The following is a 26,311-nucleotide window of genomic DNA, read 5'->3' as shown; positions in this document are numbered from 1 at the left end:
ACTGGGCTTTCCACTACAGTGAAATCCAAGTTTATTGGAGAGGTAATTACCTAATGGAGATGATTCAAACGTGTCAAATATTACATAATATACTGAAGTCCTATGTTCGTGACATGCCTTCCTGCTGCCCCCCCCCCTTCCGTGGCCAGATTGAATCTGACGTTTAGAGGCCAAGCAAAGGAGGGATCGACAGATTAGTGCGTCTCTCTCTCTCTCTCTCTCTCTCTCTCTCCATCCCTCTCTCTCTCACTCTCTCTCCATCAACCCCCCCCTCTCTGTGTGTGCGTGTGTGTGTGTGCGTGTGTGTTGCTGGAGGACAGGCGGCAGCAGCAGCGGCTGGTGGATCGGCTCGTTGTTGCGGTCGAAGCAGGGAGTTTGGCTTCTCCGCGCTCTCTTCTTCTTGTGCGCTCCTGGACGCGGAGGAATCGGGGAGGAACCGATCATGGGGCCATCATCTTCACCAGCATCTTCACCAGCATCTTCAGCAGCATCAGCATCAGCAGCAGCGCACTTTACTTTCTTCTCGGCGGCGCCGGATCACGACGAGAGCGCACTAAAATAAAACTCCCTGGCTTTTTCCTTCTTTTTTTTTTGAAATTTGTTTTCTTTCTTTTTTACGCATTCCAATCGTGGAAACTTTTCTTCTTTCCCCCCGTCAATTATTCATCGTACAGAGTGTGGAAATGGAGGTCCCAACTTTCCTGCTGCCGAGTCTCGCTCTGCTCTTCGTTGGAGGGGATATTTTCACCAGGTGAGATCAGCCTTTTGACTTCTCGCAGGTGTCTTCACATGATGCGCTCCAGAATAAAATAATGCCAGGGGGTGAATCAAGAGTTGGATGAACCATAAACCTAAAGTGAAAATAAGGATTACATCACGAGGACTGTGTTATAATAACCTAATATTAACAACCTCTGTATGGAATGTAAATCACGAGGCAGTCAACAACCAATATAATCAAAAACTTATACTTAAAAATAATCACAGCTCAAACATCGCCTGTCAGTTTGATCCTCCTCGCCTCCCACCACTTATTGATATGAACGCACAACACGCTCGCAGCTAAGTGTATTGAATTGACTGTTCGTGGCTTTGCCCTCTGCATCCTTACATAAAAACACTTCTCCACACCCCCGAGTCAAAGTCTGCTTTCTCCTCTGCTTTCCCTCCGGGCACATGGACCTGATGAGACTATTTGCATAATGCATATGCATAGAAAGAGGTGTCGTTTTGATGATGATGATTGCGAGGTGAGTGGGTGCGTTTGTGCAGCGCACAGTGTCAACCACCTCCAGGCCTGTTCGACCCGGGTCAAATATAAGATGAGGGGGCCATGATGGATGAGGACAGGCCCACTTACAGGACGAATATGGTCAATTTAAAGGTGCACTGTGTAGTTTTGGGGAAGAAATCTTAATAATTGCAATCTTTTTACATCTAAACAAACTACACACACTCTTCGTGTTCATGACTGAATAAACCAAATAAACAAACTGACCTTAAAGGACAACAATATTCAACAATATGTGGCGGACCCTGCCACCTTTCTAGCTCCAAACAGTGTTCTGTGGACCATATTCTCCTCTGAGAACAGCTTGTTTATTCAGCTATGGCAAAAAAATATATTTCTGAGCTTGTATAATCACCTCATTAATATCGTAAACATTAAATTTCTTCTCCAAAACTACATAGCGCCTCTTTAAATAGAGCAACCCCAACTACATAGATGTCTAGCTTCTAGCGGAATCACACAAATGTGCCACTGAATTTGGCTCACAAGCGCATATTTTGCGAAAGTTAGTCTTTAACAGATCATATTCAACTGTGAGGTGAGATCGAGATTAGCACGTAATGGAAAGCCGACCATCTTGAGGCAAGAAAATCTTAAACCCAGTGCCGTTGTAAATGTTTTTACAGTCGTCACGTTGAATTTTAATCCAGCCCTGACCTCTGACTGTCACTCTAGTTGTGTCAAGATTACAAATGGCACTCTTACACAGATTTCCCAAATGCAAACCCTACGCTTTTGTCAGGTGAGTTTTAGCGCTTTTAACTTTATATTTATGTTTTCAATGAGGGTCTGTAATACATTCATCCGTGTGCAGTCTAAATGCATTCGTGCTCTCGTCCATAAGCTTCCACGAGCATCCGGTTCGTAGGATAACGATTGACTACTGAGCCCCAATTTCCCCAAAGCCCATGTGCTGGCAAGTGCCTCCACTGAAAAGGGCAAAGGGTGAAGCTGCTTAAGCTTTGGGTGAAATTTGGGCAAATCTCTTCTATTGTCCCTCTTGGCTGATCACCAGTAGAGGGAGTAATAGCTATTGTAATTGGATTTTCCTGCCTCTAGTCACTGCTGTTATTATTATTTTGTTCTCAGCACAATGCAGAGTGTAGGCTTTTTCTTGCACCTCATTATGTGTCAGCTCTCTTTCTCTCTCTCACACACACACACACACACGCACACACACACACACACTCAGGCTTGCACGCACACATTCCCGCTTGCCTTTGGTGGTTGAAAGTTGCTGCTTCCTCTCCTCACCCCCTCCCCTACTCTCCCCTCCCCTCCCGCCTCTGAACAGACTTACTCCGGTTCTCTTTTTAGCTCCTCGTTTATCCATTTCACAAAAGTTGCTTAGCTAAGTTATGCCTCGCCACCTTTAGTGTGGCGTCAATTTCACAGCTTTTCTTTCCAGCTTAAGTGCCACTTACCCTTCACTTCACCAAACACAGTGCGCCCAATTGATAGTGTAATATGCGTTGCAGAGACAACAAGGACTGGGTCTGAAACACTGAAGCCCAGTTAAGGAAAATGTGTACGGAATATAGAACACGCAACACATTGTACACAGACTGGATTGGATTGGTAACAAATGTTTCCAAAAGAAACAGGTTGTTTTAACCCCAGTGAATATGAACAAAGGTCTTTTGTCAGATGATAAAATGATGAAAGCATTCAGTAGATCAGTAAATATTCAAAAATAAAGCTAGTTACTCAACTTTTTTCCTAATGCCAACAAATCCAGTGAAAAGATCAAAACCCACAAAGATCGTTCTAACAAGGCTGTTGTCAATACATATCAACAAACCAAATATGTATTAACACACTGAAGAAAATAGTCCCCAGTACAAACTAACTATTTACTACTGTTTGAATCCCGTTTGGGCACAGTATAGTCAGTGGCCTTATACTACTAAGTTTGATGCTAGTTTGATGGAGTCCGTCTAGGGTCAAATTTTGAAGCTCCTCACTGCTGCCGTTGTATAAAGAGCGAGAAAAGTCTGGGTCAGGGGGTGGATGGGCTGGTTGATTGAGCTATACACTGGAGAACAGGGTTCACGTCCAGTTTGTCACTTCCTGCAGCGGAATAACAACAGAAGTCCTCTGGTGGTTTTTCAGTGGTGAGCTTTTATTTTGAAGCAGCTGCATGAAGCGTTGAGTCTGAAATATATTTACAATCAGCCCATTTGTCAAAAAAAAAAAAAAAAAAATACTGGCAGTTAAAGTTTCCACAAATCACTGTTACGTTATTGACATTTTTCTACAATGTGTCATATCATGTTCACATTACATGTTTATGACCTGACTTTCATACTGGGAGGAGGAGGTGATGGTGGTGGAGTTATAGGCAAGATGAAGATATAGCAAAGCTTTGTGATCATTTCCAGTGGTGTTTGTGGCGACAAAACCAGTAATGTTAACCCAAAATATGATCTTTCCCTAACCCTAACCAAGTAGTTTATGTTCCTAAACCTAACTCAAACATAAGCACAGCATTGTAACAACATAAAACTTAACCTAAAGAAACGTAACGTTGCAACATAAAGAAATCAAAAGTTTCCACATATCCGTAGTTGCCAACATTTATTCTGGCGACTGGGTTGCTACAATTTATTCAGCTCGTTTGGAAGCAGATCAGTCCACAGTGAGGTTGCTTTCTGGTGGATAAAGGTAAGAACAGGGGCAGTGGATTAAATCAAAACAGCACAGACTCCCATGTTCTGCATGAAGTTAAACATCATCTGAAAGTCACAATGACACAGCTTTGTTGATGATGTCCACATTTGACCTCTTTGAGCAGAGTCTTAGTATTGTGGGTCAGAGTGGTTACCATCAGCTGAGAAGAATGGAAACAAGATGTTATAGTATCTCACAAGTCAATGAGACTAAAGAAATCTGGAAACTAAGATAATAACAAGAATTATGGCCAAAACAACTTAAATAAATAAAATACCAAATACAGATCTGTCCAACAGTATGATTCATTTTACAAGATGGACAGAAAAATATGAGTAATATGTTTCGGCTTTTCACAAATACAGGCAGAGGAGGACTGTCGACATTTTGTTTTATGTGCATGCACAAGATAACACGATAAGCAGATAACAAATGTGGATTTATGATAGTTTATCAAGATGTGACGCAGCAGGATTTAATTCCATCATTTCATGATCCTTTTGGGCCGTCACACTTGTCCTTAAACCTGCACTGAAGTGACACAGTGCTCCTTAGTAATCTGTATCAGAGGCTGAGTCAGCGGACAAATCCCTCCTACTGTCCAGAGAGCACATCTCCCAATAACACAGTGATTTGATCATGTTCCTCTGGCTGCGTGAACTGGCTCCAAAGCCCAGCTCAGCTCTGGCAGCAGGCTGAGGTGGTGCAGGGACACTTCATGCTTCCACTAAAAGCCTCCTACTCAGTTTAAGGTGACGCACCACACATAAACAGAACAAGGTTTATTCCAATAATTCGGTTGTGTAATCTGTCTAATATGCGCACTAGTATTCAAATTCTTATTACCAAATAGATATGAATAAATCAGTTTGGGATTTTTTTTTAATACTCAAAAGAATCTCTTAAATTCCTCTGGGAGCACATCAAGAGTCACATCCGTATCTACCAAGTAATGAAAGTATTGTATCGTGGAGACACGCCATTTTGACAGGGCTATTATTTTGACTTTATTTTGATGCTGTTAGTAAACATAACAAAAAGTAGCAAAAAGTAAAATACTGTTAAAATGTCCAGCAACAAAATTTGGCAAACAGTTTCCATTAAACTACAGTAAAATACTGTATATCATTCAACAATGAATTCCCTGGATACATTCTTACACCAGCTCATGAAAACATTTACCCTGTTCTCTGCAGTTCATCCCATAATGATGAAGGAGCAACATGACGCTCGTACTGTACGTCATGTAATGAAAGCTATTCAAGGACAAATGTCACCTTATTAAAATGTGGAGAAGCAGAGGACGCTCAGCGACCTGAACGTGAGCCCTGCAGCATTTTCCACTCTGATAAGGAGAAACCTGCTCTACGCTAACTCTTCTCCACGAGCAGCTCTGTCCTGCACAGCATGTTTATTTTATGTACATGATTCTTCTGTAGATGTCCCTGTGTTTATCAGGATGGGATAATGACCTCGTGTTTAGAGGGACCATCCTATAAATAGAGGATCAAGGACTTTCACACTGCTTAAGTGTCCTTGAGCAAGACACAGTGAGACACAGCTGCTGGGCTGCAGCTTATCTCTGACCTCCCTGCAGTACGTGGGGGGCAAGAGACGACGACGTGATACAGTCACTGTGAAGTTAATGATTAAGATTTACAGTAATTCACTCGAGTCACTCATTCCCATACAATAAGTCTACAAAGCCCTTCTCCGAGAGCCTGAATCAAAAGGATCCCTGATTTGCAAAACATAAAGGACTCGTCCTACAAGAGAAAGCTTAGGACTCCATCGGCATGAATTCTGGAGTAGATTTGATCCACTGTGTGATGACAGAAGGATGTTCAGATGTCCACTGTAAAGTATGCATCACAGTGAACAACTCTCAGAATCCTCACAATACAAAGTTGTTCCCAGTATGTTGAAGAGCTATAAAATCTCCTTCCCTTCTGACCAGTTTTCAGAAATATGTTTACAATATTAATTTGGCTGATGATAGAGGGTTGATAAAAGTGGATGAAAGAGGAATTGGATGGATAGTTTTAAAAAAAATAAGTATTTGGGTTACATTTGACCAAAAGTAGACAGTGAGTTTTGGAAGAATAAATGCATTAGCCAGTGTAGGAAATAATTGGTAATTTTGTCTAAGCTTATTTTAATAGTGTTGATTTAGCATTTTCTGCACCACAAAATAGTATTAATTAGTACATTTTACTATCACTAATACACTACTTGTCCATGATATCCTGACGTCTAGTTCCTAGTACGGGTCAAGCTCCAAAAATGCTGGATCGTATCTCCCGTCTTTCAGGCTTTTATAAAAGTTGTTGTTTCCAAACAAAGGCCAAAATAACCCTGATGACATCATCTGGCTCATTTTCTTAGACTTTGGAAAACTCCTCCAGAGTCACAGAAGACAATTTTATCGATATAGGGAAACATCGTTGCCTTGGTTTAATATAAAAAAGTCAAAATTGACTAGACAAGACATGACTTCTCTATTATTTTATAATAATCCCTAACCTTAAAGGATGAATTCACCCAAAAATGAAAATTCAGTTATTATCTACTCATCCGCATGCAGATGTTTCCGAAAAACATTTCTGGAGCTTCACAGCAAAACAGCGTAGCAGCATTCCCCTGAACACCTGAAGTAGCTGGGGACTTGTTTTAAAATGTGAAAAAACAACTGAAAAATAAACATAAATAGCTCCATACAGCTCATCTGACATAATCCAAGTCTCCAGAAGGCCCGAGATCCCAACTTTATTTGAACAAAACTTCACACTCTTTTTATAAGCAGAAATCTTCACTGTAGCTGCTTAGCTAAACGCGTGGGCTCCACAACCATTGAGCATGTGAGTAATGTCTTTTCAAATCCATCTGGGATCTTAGGAGACTTGAATTACACGATTAGCTGTATGGAGCCATTTTGTTTTTTTGATTTGTTCAGTTGTCAAGTTGCCAAATCCCCATCTACTTCAATTGTTAAGGAGAATGTGCAATGCTGTTTCGCTGTGAAGCTCCAGAAAATGTTTTGTGGATGAAGAAACTTCACCTGCACCTTTCCATCCGCATGGGGATGAGTAGATAATGACTGAATTTTCATTTTTTAAGTTAACTGTTCTTTTAACCACTGTTCTAGTAGACCAAATCTATCATGACAGTCAGGCTTCTCGCCCTCGTCTACAGTATCTTCATTATGACTTCTGTGTGGTACAATAATTAGCACTTCTTTGATTGGATAAATATCGTCAGTTACCTTAATCGATACTGTAATTATGCCGTTAAAAATATATTTATCAAAGCATATTTGTAGCATATAAGTGTAATTTCTACAGACAATGTTGTGCCCTCTCCTTTTTCCCTACAGCACACTTAAACATACATTACTATCTTCTCACAAATTTCCCAGTTTCCTTGTTGCTCATGTGAAAATGAGAAGGATGGAGGGAAGATAGAAGATAAATAAATGATTAGATGTGTGCTACATTACATTACATTCATTTGGCAGAGGCTTTTTTCCAAGGCGACTTACAAAAAGTGCATTCAAACCACGTAGGAGTAAGAGCGAGATATCATCCAAAACTTGGAGTGTTTTGTCTTAATAAATAAATAAAAGCATGTTCGGTACAGTACAAGTGCTCAGCATTTTTTCCTTGTTTTTGAAACAAGATAATATTAAGTGCTAGAAAGGTTGTTGAGGTGAGGAAGATGGGCGGTCACTCTGCTGTCCGGACTTCAGCCGTGAGTTCATTCCATCACTGTAGAGTGCTGACGAAGATGAGCGACCACAGGGACGTTCAGAGGCAGAGGAGAGCAGTGCTCGGACCAGGGTGTACAGCTTGACTTTGAGGTGGCAGTTTTGAATGGGATATGAGCAGCGAAGAGTAGTGTGGGAAAAATTGAGGATGAATATCAGGTGGGCAGCACTGTTCTGGATTAGCGGCGGATAGTACACACGGCTCCGGCAAGGATTAGGTTGCAGTAGGCACGATCTGTTATCACCATGTTGGTGTTGGTCCTCAGCCCAGTCACTAGCGTAAAATGTTGGCAGTTAACTTTTCTGCAAACCACTGATATGTTCACATTTATTTTCACACATTATAGGCTACGTATACATGCTGACGTTTCTACAGCATGTCTCATATCGCAGACCTTCTTATCGGCAGTTGGAGGGGAATATGATGGAGTTAAGCGAGAAGGCTGCCGAGTCAGTGACGGCAGACTGTGTTACAACATTTCTAAGTGGTGAACCACTGGCTATTTTTGACAAGGGACCACAGTGTTTCAACATTTGTAAGTGTCATACCACTGGATACTTTTAAGGAGACCTTGGGACCATTTCCAGCCAGGTTGTGTAGTGACAAAGCACATATTTTAAGCCACAACGTGATTTTTCCCTAAGCCTAACCAAGTAGTTTTGTTGTGACAACATAAACCTGAAAACTGAACCTAAAGAAGCGTAAAGGATTTTGGGAACCAAGTTCCCAATCCTGGACACAGTAGACACTAGTCTGCTACACAAGAAGGCTAGCAACATCAGCAAGAACCCAACCCACCAAGGGAACAGTCTGTTCGTTCCCTTGCCATCAGGAAAAAAAATACAGAGCTATCAGTGCACGCTCTGACAGACTGAGGAACAGCTTCTTCCCCAGAGCTGTAGCCTCTGTTTAACTTGTTCTCTTATCTTTCTTATCTTCTTCGCTTTTGCTGCTGGTCTCAGATCTACCAAACAAAACTGTATGCAAAAAAGTGTCTCATGTCCTTTAAAGAAATGTTAAATTTCAGCATATCCGTGAATTGAATTGACAACATTTATTTATTTAATGACAACATTTTATTCACTGGGTTGTAATGTGTAAAAAGTTGTTCCAGGACAATTATTGCCACTGACCAATCACGTTCTTTGTAATGCCACAGCTTTGCGTCTTAGGCAGAGAGACCAGAAATATACACACATGCATCGGAGAAGTTATTTTTTCTAACACACGGTTGGTCTAGTTTCACCCTGTGATCTTTTCCTAAACCTGACCAAGTAGTTTTGTTGCCCAAACATAACCAAACTGCTACAGAGAGCTGAAAAAAATTGGAAATAATATGTCGACTAAGTCTAGTGCAGACACGTAACCAATTGAACCACCATAAAATTACCCCCACGTGGACATTAATTATGATGTTGTGGCAACACATCATGACGATAGCTGATCAATTGTTCCAGTGGATCTAGTGGACCCTCCCTGGTGAGGAGGAAGCCCTGTGCAATGATGAAGGAAATCAAGATGGAACTTGTTTAAAAAACAGCCAGTAAAAGATAAATATGAAGTAAAATTAAAATCAAGTGACACTACTCAGCTATAAACTAAGAAGTGTTCAGTTTTCTTTTTAATTTGTAACATCAAATCATCAAATAAAATTAAAGTATGTCACTTCTGGGTCTCCATACTTAAGCACCTAATGTTTCAAACCCTAGCAGAGCTCTGACGTAGTCGGAAAAATGTGTGTTCCTGAATGAAAAACTATTATTCATCACTGTCTATTATTCATTACAGTCGGTTATTGAGCAGCTGCCTGTGGATATGAACTGCTTATTTATGTTTTATTATGATTTATCCAAACGGATTTTAATTCCTTCCTCAATGCTGCTCATCTCACATTGACGCCAATAAAACAAATTAAACAGTGAGTCACAGAGTGAGGATCAGGGGACCGGCACTCTGCTCGTGTTCAGGTAGCCGGCGTTGTCAGTATATAAAACTAATTAGGCTTGTTAGTGCGTGCTGCACATAACGTTCAGGAAAAAGACGTCATAAATTTGCGAGAGGCTGCTGCTCTTTGTCTTCCCCCTCTCCTCCGTCTCCTCTCCCCATCTGTTTAATGTTAGCTCATAAACAGACGCGTGCGGATCCGGGCCTCGGGAGAGACGTTCAGTAAGAGTGAAATACAGAAGGAAGAGGAGCGTCTGGAAGTGTGCACACACTCTCTCGACTGTTTGTCAGGGATGGAGGGGTGAGAAAATAGAGAGGTGGGAATGTTTCATGAGTCTCCATAGAGAATTTTCTTTCCTTAACAGCATACTAATATGACTTTTTTTCTGCTGGGAGCTGCATGTGAGCTTCTGTGGGCATCAAAATGCTAATTCAGGTCAGAAAAGCAAGACTTCTTCTGAGAGTCAGAGAAATTCTGATCTGCTCTTTAGAGGGAAGCGTTTAATTAAAGCAGCAATCTGTGACATTTTGAATAAATGTCCATTTTGCTCGCTTGTAGCAGTCATCGATCACAAGAAAAGATGGGATGCAAGATTTAGTCAGTCAATTTTCGGCGTCTGCCTGGTGGTATGGATTAAAAATCTTGTGGTGCACAGGAAGTGACACGCTCCCGACGCGTTTAAAATAAAACAGAGAGCCTGTGTGTGAGCAGAGGAACAGAAGATCACCTCCGCAGAGTCAAAATTCATTTACATCCAGGAAAATAGATGTTGCACTCCTGTGATATAAATGGGGTAAAAACGTTATATAATCTGTAACTATAAATACAGTTCATACTCGAGTCATTCGTGACTGTTGTGGGAAGCTGCGTAGAATTTTGTCTTTTTAAAGGTAAAGCCAGTCAGGAGCGATCTGTGAAATCACAGTAAACCCATGAATCTGATCACCATACGCAGCAAATTCCTCAATATTAATGCTAAGATACAATATTGGGATATTACAGTTGGATTTGTCCCCAGCAGACACAGACTATGTCTCGTCCCCCCCGTGCTGTTTGACCTTGACGCGTTAATGGATTTCTTGAAGGAAAAGCTCTTTATTTCCAGATTTAGAAAGTGCCAATTAGCGGCAAAAATCCAGTAGTCACATAGTGATTAATTAATTCACTCAGTGCTCCCATTTATTTCAGACGTGACAGTGATTGCCCGACTAAAAATACATCTGCCACTACAGAATGGATTCACCAAAGGAACTGTTAATGACATGGCAGAAACACTGTATTTAGTTTTCTAATATTTTTAGTTTTTACTGCAGACTGGCAGATATTTCTTCTCACATGTTGTTTTCCCGTGGAGGTCAGTTCTCCTTGTAGCTGTGGGCGTAACGCTCTGCTCTCCAGGAAGTCGACTTCCCCTCAAATGTCAGCCTCATCTCAAAGGTCACCGGGTGGCTTTGCATTGTTGGTCAATAATAACGCCTTCGATCAAGCATACGTATGCTCCATTTCCCTGTCGGTGCCTCACCAGCCTTTGTGACTTTGAATGACAGTGACACATTTAATTTTGTTCAATTTATTTGTTGTACATCAGTCAGCTCCTCCAGCTCTGGATGACAGTATTGCCTCAAAAATCTTATTCTGAACGACAGCATTCACATGAAGGCACTCATGGATAAAGCTCTGTCCGTGCTGAATGACAGCATCTTCTTGAAATGACAGCGTTTGACTGACTTGACTTAAAGATCCACAGTGTATCTGCACGGTATCTGTATATCTGCATGTTATCTGTTCATACACTCGCTGTTTTAGAATGCAAAACTGCCACCTGGTGGTATCTGAGCTGTGCTGCTCTTGTTAAGTCCTACACCCTGTTCAGTGGCTGTCAGTATGGGCTCTGGGCCTTGTAGCGACCCTGAGGGCTCCAGGGGCCTAAGGAGAGGCCTTTTATACCTGTGAATGGTTTTAATTTCACTATTATTCCCTCTCTGAGAGGCTAGAGGGATGGGGAAAGCAAAAGGACTGCTTGAATCGAAGGTGTCACTTTCCCAAATTATATAATTTGTACTGGATGAAAGTGTTATTAAATGGGGATTTGTAGTCTCACAAAAACCTATTTTCACCAAAAATAAAAATGTCTGGAGGCTCGTGGACTGGGGCACAGCATGATGCTCAGCCTGCGCTGTGTGACATCTGAAGCCACCCTGGTAGATTTGGATGCTGTCAGCCTCCTTGTGGACTATTACACACACTGTGGAGACACGGGTAAAAAAGAAAAGAAAACACATGATGGCCTTCATATGCTAATACAAGTACAGAAATTTGGAAGGATGCAGCTGATGGCTGATATTTTCTCAGCGTCATAGAATTTGATCATTTTCATGCAATAATCCTCAACAAATGACGCTCTAAATGATAACACACCATGATCCAGTTCTCTATTTGAATTATTTGAGAACACATTTGAACACATCAAAGAACACATTTACTTTGAATTATAGATATATAAAAACACAAGTCATTTTGTTTTATTAATGAATTAAAACATTTCAAGGGTACAAATAAAAAGAGCCTGCTTTATCTTACTGTTGCTGTCAGTATAGACGACTCAATGGGATCTCCAAATTCTATAATGAATTATTCAAAAATCAAAAGATGAATTAGAATATAAAATCTGAAATATGTTGTACATTCCTACACTATTAAATAACCTACATAGCTTCTAACTGTAGACTACGAATATTTGTCTAATGATGACAAGAATCCTCCAGTTTCTTTAAGAATCACCTTGTCTATTATACAATAAACATTTTGCTGTGCCAAATGCTTTGAGGACGCTACACATCTAAAACATAAAGATATAGACAGTAATATTTTTTATTTCCTTAGAATTCAGTTGCACATTCACGTTTTGAAGCAACATTATGTAGAAATTGGTATTTTGTGCAATTTGGTGTCCACTGCAACACCACTGGTGTAAGTATAAATCCCAGCTCTGTAACAATTTGTCATAACAATGTTATGTGTTGAAAACTTGTATGTTGAAGTAAACATGTACAGTATGTAACGCTGTGACCTCTCCCTGAAGTTACATAGTGCAGAACCAAGTGATACACCAGTGAGACACCATTCACCCTGTTACAAGACACTGTACCATCAACATGATTTGGAAGCTGTTATTTTAACAAAAAGTTACATAATGCTGCTTTAAATAATAGAATATAACTGTATATCATACTCATATTTAAAGCTGCAGTAATCTAAAATGTAAGATAACAATGGGTTTAAATTGCTATGTGTAATGTGAAAGGGGCTGCTCATAGGGACAAACCCCCTGACAACCAACACCAACTTTATAATTCCCTTCAGTTCTTTTGCAGCATTTTAGCCTCTTTTAGCTCATTCTTTTGGTTTTATTCTCACTGCTTCATCAACCTCTTTTTTTTAGCAGCAGCAGCAGCCAGATTTTTCAGTGAAAAGCTGCCGTAAACCCACTGTTAGTGACTAGCTGCTGAACATAGTATTAAAAAGCTATAGAGACTTTTCAACAGGAGATGGTGGAGAGCAAAACAGAGGTTAAAACAGAATTAATGTTGGACTTTCAGGATGGAAACATGACTTGAAATAAATGCCAATGTGGCATTGTATCTACCTGATGTAACATGCTAACATGTTTGCCATTAAACTTTATAAAGGTGATAATATTTCACTGTTGTGTTTACAGATGGTTCTGCTGCCCCCAGTGGACAAAAAAACAACAAACAACTGCAGTTGTAAAGAACAAATTGATGACATTTTTTTCACCTAAAGATAATTGTCGTAGGCACCAGAAATGTTAAAGAAACCTTTTTTATTACAGCTTCATGTATTTCTAACATTTTTTCCTCAACCAGAATTTGGATCAACAGCTAACATTATCTTACATTTCTAGGTTTGTCTCTATATGTTTGTGTTCCTGACTGTATCTGAGGCTCAACCAGACTTTCCTGTGGACACTGTGTGGCTGGACGACCGCTGAAGGCTGCTATGTTTGCTGTTTGTCTCCTTTAGGGCCATGCTGAGTGACATTGGGGACTATGTAGGTACAGACATTGAGATATCCTGGTTACCTAATCTGGATGATTTAATGAAGGGCTATGCCAGAAATTTTCGCCCTGGGATAGGAGGTGAGTATGAGATCTACTGCTCGTGGCATTGGATTGCATTTCACCTCCTCACATTTACAGCCATCCTTAGCATCACTCACCCAAAGTTGCAGCAACATGGATGTTTGCATTTCATTTTCCAGTTCCATTATCCTGAGAGATGTCTTTGTTTTTTTGTTTTTTCTTGTCCAACAGTAGAACAAAGCTGTACTTAGCTTCTGTCAATACCTGCTTTGACTCTTTAGTAAGGTCAATAATTTGTTCAGGACACACACCAAAAAAACAACAACATTTAGGTGAAGAGTAGCTTTGCTGAGAGGATTATCGAGGACGGGTGCCCTTCAAGGACGGGAGGGAGACGGGTGGTGCAAACAATGAGCACCGCCCTGGAGACTTTGCTAAGAATGGCTGCAAGATGTGAAACATCCAATGACCACAGCGATAGATTTCTCAATCTCACAGCTTAACTCAGCTGAGCAAAGGTGAAAATGCGGAGCAGGTGCGCCGCTGTCACCACACACACGCTGCCCCCGTGGACTACACGCCTACACGGACCATCATGACACAGCATCATGTGGTGACTGCATTCCTATGGATGTGCCATTATAGTGACCACTGAGGAATCACGTCTGTTATTTGGAGTAATTCCCTTCATTCAACGCGCATCCCACAGCCTTTTAGTGAGGAGTCATGTTTGTGTCATTAAGCATCAAATAAATACACAAATAAAAAATGGATTCATGAATCTGTTTCGCATCTTGAAAATGAGATAGCGTTCACAAATATGACTTTGCACTCAAAATAAGTAAAATGACTGAAAAATTTTTTGTTTTGGAGCAATCCAAGATTCCACATGAATGGAGTGACGCGCAAATGCAAACACATTGTTTAAAACCAATTATTTTGCTTTAGAACGTACAGATAATATTTTTTAATAATAATGTACTTTCTTGGGAGACACACAGGCGAAATTCTATTTAAATTATGTAAATGGAAAACCATATTTGCAAATTAAATCATTTGTTTGTACTGTAATTTTTTTTTTGTATTACATTTCATTCTCAAAAACGTTTTTTAAAAATGGCATTTATTTACATTACATTACATTCATTTTGCAGACGCTTTTGTCCAAAGTGACTGACTGCACTGTTAAACTGTATGCCTCCCAAATAGATAAAACTAAACTCTCTCTCGAGCTCTGTATCTATCAGAAATAGCTAGCATGAATTCTAGAGTGCAAAACATGTTTGTGGATGTTATTTGCAAATGCAACTTTATTGCATTTGTAAGGTATTTAACACATTTGTGAATCTTATTACATTTGTGTAATGTCCATGTCATTTATTTGAAGTTTTAATGCCACAGTAACAAAATAGTATCGTTATGATAAGAATATCCCATGAAAAACCATTTAATAACTAGAATAGCATACCTCCGCCAAGGCTTAATAGACCCCTTTAATTCAATAATGAATTGGATAGCTCTGTTTCACTTTAATTTTAACCCAACCTTAACTGCTTAACCATAATTTAAGCCAACCATACCTAGGATCCACATCAAATTGTACTCACTGATAGATAGCTACTGAAATACACCTGATTTTTTTCATCAAGATCCATGCATTACTCCCTGAGAAATTAACTAAAATATCAAAAAACACCCTATGTTGCAATCTTAAAGAAAGCTAGAAAAGATTCCTGGATCTGCACCAAAAGTTACTGGGGTTTATTCTGGACTGAAACCCATCCTCCATTCAAGTTTCATAGAAATCTGTTTAGTAATTTTTGTGCAATCCTGTTCACAAACCAACCAACCAACAAACGGACATGGGTGATCACACAACCTCCTTGGCTGTGGTAATTAATAGGCTATAAATGCTTTTATGAATATTGTATCTATTACAGATGTATTATTAATCAGTGCACCTCCATCGGAGAATACTCTGTAAAACTTGCTTTATATCGCATCAGGTGGCACCCTTTAAACTCTCCCCTGCTGACCTTGGCTTACGATAAATGTGCCATTGTAAATCACCTCACACTATACGTCAAGCGCATGACCAGTAGAATATGATTTGCTCAGACTGCGAGGGGAAGGTGTTGAATGGTGGGGAATGGTAATGTATGATTCCTTAATGTTCAGTATAAATAGCCTTTCTGCTCTGCATCAGTGAGCTCCCCTGTAGTTTCTGCCCTCTAGCATCCGATCACAGAGGCACACTCCATGCTAATCATATGGCAAACTGTTGAGTGAAAAAGCGCTACAGTGTGTGCGTGTGTGCGAATGTTGGCAGAAGCTCACTCTGTGCGAGTCCGTGAAAGCCCAGCGCTGTTTATGAATGCCCACAGTGTGATGTGCCACTTAGCATGGTTAAACTGGATAATGCTTAATCTCTATGCACTGTAGGAGTGTTTGAGACGTGGGAGGATGGTGGGTGGGAGGGAAACAGATGGGTGATGGAGTGACTGGGAGGGACTGATGGATTCAGAATGAGCAGAGAAAGTGTGTGTTTGTGTGTGTGTGTGTGTGTGTTTAAAATGGGGATGGGGCAGGTTTGCCTTCTTTTCTCACTTGTCCCTACCACAGGTCCACCAGTGAACGTGGCCATGGCGATCGAAGTGGCCAGCATTGACCACATCTCTGAAGCCAACATGGTAAAGTATACAGTTCCTCCTCCCTTTCTTTATATTCTCTATCATCCCTCAACTTGACTTGTGCTGCAAAGATCAAAGATTTGCGATTTGCATAATCCTGATTTATCCCACTTGAGGGTGTGAAAGTACTCAGTAAGAACATGTGTGACAGACTGGCTGAGTTGTTAGATAATTTGATACTTTCATGGGCTCAGTGCAGTAAGAACCAGATCTAGTGGGAAGACTGACATTATGTTTTTGGCCCTGATTCTCTTCCAAACAAATACATCTTTCCCTCGCTTCAACAACTACAAATAAGCACTCCATTTAAGGTTTCCCGAAGCTAAAAAACAGGGATTCAAAAGGTTTTTTGTCAACGATTTATCAATAGATCGATACAGATGTCACCAGAATCAGTATTTACAGCAGTTATGAGAGATTATTTTCATGTTGATGTTAAATACCATGAATTGGAACAGATTGAGGGTTATTTTCTGACAATATCTACAAGAGTATCAGTTTGATTTTAGATGTTAAAGGGGCAATATGTAAGTTGTATGTTGAATAAAATTAAAAAAGTGTATGTTAATTTAATTAAATGGCATTTTTGATATTATGATGTCTATGTATTGTGTTGCAGAAATATCTACTGAAGTTAGCATGCTAACCAGCTAGACCCCGCTTGTCCTGGTCCAAAGCTCCTGTACTAGTGGTGTAAATGTTTACATTCTCCTAGTCCCAGAACTCCTAGCTGCACAGCTAACTGAGCTGTCTAGCTATGGACAGCTACAGATAGCAGCAGTAAGCAGTTACTCTGGTGATATGCTGCCACCTGTTTCTTTTGATTATGAATTTTATAGGTATAATCTTTTGAATTTGACAAGTGATCTGGACACATTTTAAATCATATGGAATGGTAACAAAAGTACATATTTGCTTTCTTAAACAACTGGTCGATTTACAGTACGATTCAAACTGTGAAAAACATCAAATAAATATAATAAAAGAAATGCATAATTGTATAAAAATTCTTGTCAACAAGATTTTAAACATTTCACTTAAAGGAATAGTTCACTCTAGAACGAAATTCAGTCATTATCGACTCAGCCTCATGCTGATGAGAAGTCCGGTGTAGTTTCTTATTTCTCAAAGTGCAGCTGGAGACCCGCGGGGGTACCCTCCTGCAGCAAAAATCCATATAACAGGCGTAAATGGTGTCCGAGACGAAAAGGTCCATAAAACTACACAAAAACGTTGTAATACTCGACTAAATACTGCTCGTCCGCTGCAATCCAAGTGTCCTGAAGTGGCGACATCCAGAGTTTACTCGAAACAACGTCATTTAGTACATTTTTCTAGCCTCAACAGTCACTATACTATATTTGCCTGGAGGCACGCTCCCGCGTGTACGCGAGTCTCCCACACAGCCGTATGCACTACGGAAGCCACGCTGGACAAGATCAACTGGAACTTCCGATAGATACACACCGGTATTTACATCCTGCTGTGAGTGTCAAAGTTTCAAATCACTAGTGCAGGCAGATCCCTCTTGTGTGTCGCTCGGTCACTCACAGCTGGATGTAAATACCGGTTACAAAGTTTTTGTGTAGTTTTATGGACACCATTTATGCCCGTTATATGGATTATATTCCTGCCGGAGGGTACCCCCGCGGGTCTCCAGCTGCACTTTGAGGAATAAGAAACTACACCGGACTTCTCATCAGCATGAGGGTGAGTCGATAATGACTGAATTTTGTTTTAGAACGATCTATTCCTTTAATCTGCTTTAAATGAGGTGTTATTAAGAGACCTACTAAAATAAATTAAAGTGTTTTATACCAAATAGCAGCTTTAAACTGGAACTCAATTAGAATTATTTAATTTGCACATCCATTAAGTTGTTGGACTTGGTGACAAGGTCAGGTAAGTCTATTTACATAGCACATTTCATACACAGAGGCAATTCAAAATGTTTTACATAAAAAAGTAAATACAATATTCATAAACATACAAGGCAGAAACATGAAATATGAAAATATACATAGAAATAATACAAATGAATATAAAGATATATTTTGAAAATCAGACTTAAGAAAAAATGGTCAATGCGACGCAGCAGAAGCCAAGAGCTCCAACTCTGAATCCTACACTTCCCACAATGCAACATTTTGGCAGAGTTGACAAAACTCCTCTACAGCCACAAAAGACATCATTCAATTGTTCTACATGCTGAACATTACTTCCCAGGAAAAGAGTTGGACTTCATGTCAATCTGATGTGACAGGTGCAATATGTAAGAATTTTAGTTGAAACCAATCAAAAAGTACCTAAAATTCTCAACAGAATGTGAAGAAATAACAGTTTTGACATCAAGACATCTATGTATAATATTAAAGAGATATCTACTGAAGTTAGCATGATAACCAACTAGCCCTGGCCCATTCCTGTCCAAAGCACCTGTATTAGTGGTGTAAGCACCAACATTCCTGTGGTGCTTCAAACTCTAAATGCTAGCTGAATAGCTACCTGAGCTAACTGGCTAATGGTAGCTACAGTTAGCAGGTACTCTGGCGATATGCTGTGACCTGTTTGTTTGGAGTATAAATTCTACAGGTGGCCAATTCTTACATATTGCACCTTTAAACCACACACATTTGCATTGGTTTTGGTGAAATAAAAACATTTCTTGATTCAAAGTGGGTTTAGGAAAAGAATACAGATTCACAGTTTTTCCAAATGCTGAGTTACATTTTCTCTCAGTAAAGCTTGTGTCCCCGTGCCAGTGACTCAGCCTTCATGTTTGTGTTGTTCCTGGCAGGAATACACCATGACCGTGTTCCTGCGGCAGAGCTGGCACGATGACCGCCTGTCCTACAATCACACCAACAAGACGCTGGGGTTGGACAGTAGATTTGTGGACAAGCTGTGGCTTCCCGACACTTTCATCGTCAACGCCAAATCTGCTTGGTTCCACGATGTCACCGTGGAGAACAAGCTGATCCGTCTGCAGCCCAACGGAGTCATTCTATACAGCAGCAGGTATGAGCGAGCACATTATAGTCTTCACTAGTCAGACAGTCAGACAACCAGTGAGTACCAGTGCTCTGATGTCTCATGACCTCTTTCTTCTATATGAGTAATTTATTTTGGAGAAACCTCAGATATTTTGGAGCACAGACATCTCTTCTTTGTTGTGTTTGGGCATGAAAATCCCTCATGATCCAAAAACATGATCTGAGAGTGAACTGTTTTCTCTGTGGTAACTTCACAAGATTAAAAACATGTCTGAGATGGTCTGATGTGCTTGTACAAGAATGTTGCAAGAGAGAAGGAGGTAAAGGAGTATAGAAAGGTGAAGGTAAAGTAGATCAAATCAGTCATCAAAACAGCTATTTGGGCGTTACTGTCGGTATGACATTGGACTGCTATGATAAAAACAGTCCTCCAACCTAAATGGCAAACTAGGTCCTTTGTCACTGCGTTCGAAACAACCCATACAGCTTTTCTTATCTGCTGGTGTTGGATAGATTGTTAGCCACTGCCTTCCCAAACTGCTACAAATGAGGATTTATATGACCGTTTTCTGATCTGTCACCTCTGTTGTTGAAGGTCCCATATTATGCTAATTTTTCGGTCGATACTTTTTCTCATACTGTCCATTGCCACAGCACCTCAATTCACTCTGTACCTCCTGTATATTTAAGGGGAGTGAATATTGGACCTACATTTGTCAGGTAGACACACTGACTCCAGGTGAATTATAATGTTGCTCCGTCTCTGCTGAATTTGTAATTCGGAAGCTGTTTGCAGAAAATGTTAGCGCTGAGTTAACAGCTTATATTTGCTTCCACCAAGTTGCCACAAACAAACAAACAAACAAACAAACAAACAAACAGATCCTTTCCACCGTCAGCTGACACAGTTTCACCAGGAGGTTTTAGTAAAACATGTTGGTCAGTTGTATTGACATTGATACATGAGAGACAACTATAACTAGATTTCGGACAGATCCATATCAAATTGGTATCAGGTTCTGATACTGACGTAGTTCACGATATTAGACTGACTGAACCGATACATGAGCTGATCCAAGTCCCAACATTAAAGGAGTTATAGCTATATGCTGTGTTCAGTATAGCCATGGTACACATTTGGTTGTGATTACCTGTGCTGTTTTGTTATAGAATCACTTCGACGGTGGCGTGTGATATGGACCTGACCAAGTACCCCATGGATGAACAGGAGTGCATGCTGGACCTGGAAAGCTGTAAGACGAGATTCACATAATATATTTTCCTTCTGTCACAAAAAAAAATGTATTCTAGAGGTTCAACATACAAATTTTTGTTTGTTGAACCTCTAAAATATTGAACCCGTTTTTCTTTCATTCTAGACGGTTACTCCTCAGAGGACATTGTGTATCACTGGTCGGAGAGCCAGAGACACATCCACGGCCTGGACAAACTGGAGCTCTCCCAGTTCACCATCACAGACTACCGGTTTGTCACTGAGATGATGAACTTTAAATCTGGTGAGCATCCATCTTGTTTTCTTCTATTTTTCTCAGTCGTCTGGGTTAGTGCCAGCACAGCCTGTTTGAAAGGCCCATGCGTGTTACTTGAGTGTTTCATGCATAATGTACTATTTTGAGTTTTTGGACTTGGCTTGCCTCTTGTATCAGACAACTCTGCAGATTCTTTTTGAAGCAAGATGTTTTTTGTAACTCCAGACACTTGGGGTTATATTCTATGCATTGAAGGAATGAATGAAGTCAGGCTCGCTGCTGAGCCAGGCAGGAGGTTTAAGAGATGATAGGAGTTGCTGCTGGGAAAATGTAGCCCTCAATACTACTTTATGCCTTACATCTTGAAGCTTTGCCACCAGGGGCACAAGTGAGCAGGCAGCCGCTCTATGATATCAGTGTCTGTGAAGAACAATTGGATCGTTTCATAATGGATAATTAGCTCCTTCAGCAAAGCAATTAAACACAGTGTCTGTTTTCTGCTCCCCAGCGGGACGGTTTCCGAGACTCAGTCTTCGCTTCGAGCTAAGACGTAATCGAGGCGTCTACATCATCCAGTCATACATGCCTTCGATATTACTGGTTGCCATGTCCTGGGTGTCCTTTTGGATCAGCCAATCAGCAGTCCCTGCTCGTGTATCCTTAGGTTGGTATTACTTTAATGAAGTCTGTGTTTTTAAAATGGGGGCAACTAAAATCAAAGTCAGTGTTCAATCATCTACAGAGATGTAGGTGTTGTTTTTCTTGTGCAACTTGTAACAAGCAAGCCCTGAGCAGATGAATAAAATGAATCATACAGATCCATTCTGACAGTTTTGCTATTTGTATTTTTGGTTTTCATTGCAATCTGTCAGTTACACAATGGGAGGGCTTGTGTTCAAAATGGACATTTTGTTCTGAAGGTGACACCAGAGGAAAGCTTATTAAATGTCCAAAATGGAAAAGGTTCATCCCCTGAGGAGCATTATATCCTCAGTGAATTTCATGGCAACAGGCCCATTATTGATATTTAATGTGAAGAAGTGGACATTTGGCCAGATGTTACTGAGATAGACTGTACCGGAGCATAGTGTCACCAAGGCTGCAAGCAGCAAAACAATATCAGCCAGCAAGTGCTGTTTTCTCCCAGTATTGTGAGAATAATGCAGTTTACTCTCAACCTTTGATAGTCACAGACAGTAATAGTTAATACTTGGTTATCAGCTATCAGTTCACAGCCTTCTGGTCTGTTAACAAGACTGAGAGCCTCAGCCACGCTAGTGAATATTGGACGAATTTTGATTGTGACCCGATGATGAGGCGAGATGAGGAGTCAGGGGATCATCAAATTGCTTACAACTGATCCTGAGGGAGACAGGAATTTCTTTACGAAATGTCTTCACTGTTGCCTGTATTCTTGTCACAGGGATCACGACTGTTCTCACCATGACCACCCTGATGGTAAGCGCCCGCTCCTCCCTGCCCCGAGCGTCGGCCATCAAGGCGTTAGACGTCTACTTCTGGATCTGTTATGTGTTTGTTTTTGCGGCGCTCATTGAGTATGCCTTCGCTCACTACAACGCTGACTACCGACTCAAAGAGAAGGCCAAGGTGAAGGCCAACAAGCTCAGCTCTGAGGTGAGGAAATCATCCCATCATGTACTCCCATCAGCAGGTAACAATGTGTAGCTCCAGGGGGGTGTTGTGAGTAATGAGCCTGCCTTTCAAACATAGAACTGGGTACTGTGTTGACAAGGATCCATCCCACTGACCTTCAGCAGGACAATGAATCTCTATAGAGCATAAAAACTGGACGATTCCCCCTCGGGGAGTAATGGTGATTGTTATCATCCTGACTGTTGCCTTTGCTGTTGATAAACATTGTACTGAGGTACACCTTCAGAATAGGATATGCTGACATGGTGTTATTTTCTTTCCCCGTAAATTTAACATTCAAATGAATTAGAAACTGTCAAGCAGAAAGTAGTCATACGCTGTCAATGCTGGAATAAAGAGGGCAAAGATGTGAAAAGATGAGAGAAGTGAGTGAAATGGAATCTTACGGCAGAGTGACTGAAAATGTGTGCAGACCCAGTATAAACTGGTGTTGTGAGTAAAACTACAATGACTGTAAAAACTTATCAGCGTTGTGGCAACAACCCAGGATATAATAAACCAGAGTGTTCTTTAAAAATCAAGACTGGAGGACTTCATAATCATCTGCATTTTAGGAGCAGCTCCATGCAGTCCTGTAATGTTTCATTTGCATTAAATGTACCTAACTGTCTGTGGCTTAATGTTTTTATTGCAAACCAAGTTTAAAATGTAGCAAATAAACTAGAGACGATCTTGGGATTGAATCAGTCCGGTTGCGACACACTTCAACACATTCTGCCTCATGACTACTCAGTAGTGATTACCACATCATTACATACTAAGTACTAAGTATTGCAACTGCATTGTGCCGACAAAACTCTGTCCACAGACAAAAATAACAGCTACACTACAGTGGACGGGAATGATTGGAACCGGGTTACAGTGATCCACAACTTGAATGACTGGGGGGGCAGGGCTGTTAAGTCAATGGCCCCTTTCCTATTTCTTACTTCCGTAATCCCCACCCCCTTCGTTGGACCATGCCAATTAAATTAAATATCTCTGCATTATATTGTCAATGATTTAACAGATGATAGAGACATCCAAAGACGGTGTCGTAAGATGTTTGTGTGACCTAATATGCTTGCTCGTGTTCTGTTACTGTGAAGAAAGCTTTATTTAGTGCCCAGCTACACAGTTTACTGCCCACTTGTGGCAAAAAAACAACATGCAGAGACTTAATGTGGCCTATAATGATGGCCCGAGATGGCATTTAAAATTGTCAAGAAGACGTAGTGCTAGCCAAATGTTTGTGTCCGTGTGCCTTCAGTACCTGCTCCACCATCATAAAAAAATCTTATCTTATCTCAAATTCTTCTTCTTCTTCCTTTTATTTCCAGTTATTTTTATTTGTATATATTGTCTGTTGTTTTTAGTGTGCATTGACCTTCCTCTGTGTCCCTAATAGAGTTATTACTTGTCTAACACAAGGTGGCAGATGGGCTTACTGTTACCTTTGCCTGTTCTGTCAAATATGTGATGCTGAATGACTCAAAACTGCATTTTAAACCCCCAGAAAGTGCTTATGTGTGTCTCTCTCTGTGTCCCTACAGTCTATTGTGAAGAACGGCAAACAGGCTATGGTCCTGTTTTCCCTGTCGGTCACTGGCATGAACCAGAGCGTGATGATCTCAAACCGCCAGGGGCGGACCCAGCGCTCCAGCACCGAAATCCCAGGGGAGGGCGCCGCCGAGGAGACTGAGCCAAGAAGGAGAAGGTCCAGGCAGACGGAGGAGGCCAAGGAGGAGAAGAAGTGCTGTTCCAAGTGCGTCTGCAAGCCCATTGATGCTGACACCATCGACATCTACGCCAGGGCCGTGTTCCCTTTCACTTTCGCTGTGGTGAACGTGATCTACTGGGTGGCGTACACCATGTGAAGAGGAGGCAGCAGGGCTGTGCGAATGGCTGCCATCCAGGACTGTATATAAGAAACTGCTGGAGCTGTGCCACTTCAATGCTGGCAGACTGGTGCAGCTGAAATATACTGCAGGCCTCAGTAAAAAAACAAACTTCAGATGAAATGAAGTGTTACGGCCTGTGATTATGGAAATATGGTAATTGATGGAAGTAGTTATGAGTTTTGAAAGTGTTAACGGACTTCATATATTTAGATACAGATACAGAGATGTATTGTGTAAAGGCAAGGGACTGTGTTGCCTGCTGGAGGTTCACGCACACAGTGAACAGTCTAACATGTCATCCTGTTATATGAACTCGACACAGGACACAAACCATCCTGCTTGAATACCTGCAGCACTGACCACACGCTCCCATCTCGCAAACACAAATAAGCATAGTTAGCTTAACTAACTCAAAGCCACAATCTGGAGTGAACCGCCTGTTATCTCGAAAAGCAAAAAGCGCCGCCCAAACCAGAGGATAACAAGATGAGGTGTACTACTATTCTGCATGGCTGATAACTCACCCTCCTCCCCCCGCCATCACCATCACCACCCCCTCCCCCTCCCTTCCCCCCCCTCTCCTTTGGTCCTCCACCCATTTTTCTTTTTTGATTCATTTTTTTTTTTTTTGTTCAGGGCACCGTCTGGAGTGTCTTATCTCCTTCTGCCAGTTCTGCCTGTTTCCTCACCATTAAAGGACTTCTTCCACTACCTGTGTGTGTGTGTCTCTCTCTCCTCGCTTCAAATGGTGACGAACCTAAAACCCTAGCAGTTGTTGAGTGTGATTAAAAGTACAAACAGGTGCGGAAATTCTATCCGGCAGATGCAACTTCGTCAATGTATAATCACATGAAAAAGATAATAGCCCCAGTGAGTATTCTCAATAAAGCTCTTATTTAAGAGATTATGAATAATTGACTTGTATGTCCAGCTGACAGAGGTCAAGAACTGTGCTCTATAAATAATTTCAGATTGTTATCTGTCCTTTGGCTGAACTTGAATATCGATTTCAGGACAGTTAGGCATGAGAAAACACTGCAGCTTCCCTTTCAAAGAATGAACGTTTTCAGCTTTCATCATAACAAAATTGCCTCCCAAGACAATCACGGTGTTCTTATTTAATCTTTTAAGGTTTAGCAAAAATGGTTAAAAATGCTTTAAAATCCCATGTGTACCATTCTGTGGCATCTAGTGGTGAGGTTGCAGATTACAACCAACTGAATACCCCTTGTCTTACCCTTCCCTACAGGAAAAACATGCTGGAGCTCTGTGGAAGAGGACCTGCTCCCTCTGTAGTTATAAAAAGCTCATTCTTAGGTAATGAAAATATAACAATTCTTAGTTTTAGGTGATTATACATTAATGAAAACATAATTATGAACATTATGTTCCATTTCTGCTAATAGATTGCCTACAGAACTGACCTTTAATAAGAGGATATTGTACTAGTTTGAAGTCTAAAGCTATATCCAACAAAAATATGGGTGTTTTGCTATTTATGGAAAAAAGTTTGCTCTGAGGGAGCACTGGGGAAAGCCTCATAAAGCAGCCAAAAAGTAGAGGTGAGGACAATCTGTCTGTTAGATTGTGAGTCTTCCTGTGTGCAAGTGGAAAAGTTTGCCTAATGGTGTCTCCAGAGAAAAGGTCAGGGGTTCATCAAAAACATTTAGATTCTCTCACATCAACATCAAGGAAACATTTATAATTACCATAAATACCGTTGAGGGCTGTTTAGTCATCAAGGAAGCTTGTCAAGAACCAAATTGGCGGTAAGAGGAAAATCCCGACAAACAAAATTCTCCACATGCCTT

The 26,311-nt window shown here is 40.8% G+C and overlaps 1 protein-coding gene across 1 annotated transcript; it reads left to right on the top strand.

Moving 5' to 3' along the window:
• The first annotated feature begins 288 nt into the window (after nt 1-288).
• On the top strand, nt 289-25,211 carry gabrd (gamma-aminobutyric acid type A receptor subunit delta). Its single transcript, XM_084367882.1, has 9 exons — nt 289-751; nt 13,715-13,830; nt 16,396-16,463; nt 19,261-19,481; nt 20,627-20,709; nt 20,836-20,973; nt 21,455-21,610; nt 22,370-22,581; nt 24,153-25,211. The coding sequence occupies exons 1-9, from the start codon at nt 684-686 to the stop codon at nt 24,474-24,476; spliced, it is 1,386 nt and encodes a 461-aa protein (XP_084224008.1). The 5' UTR covers nt 289-683; the 3' UTR covers nt 24,477-25,211.
• The last annotated feature ends 1,100 nt before the right edge of the window (nt 25,212-26,311 follow it).

This window comes from Pagrus pagrus (assembly GCF_965226575.1).
Source record: "Pagrus pagrus genome assembly, chromosome: 11".
Classification (NCBI taxonomy): Eukaryota; Metazoa; Chordata; class Actinopteri; order Spariformes; family Sparidae; genus Pagrus; species Pagrus pagrus.
This window is presented reverse-complemented; position numbering and strand designations above follow the sequence as displayed.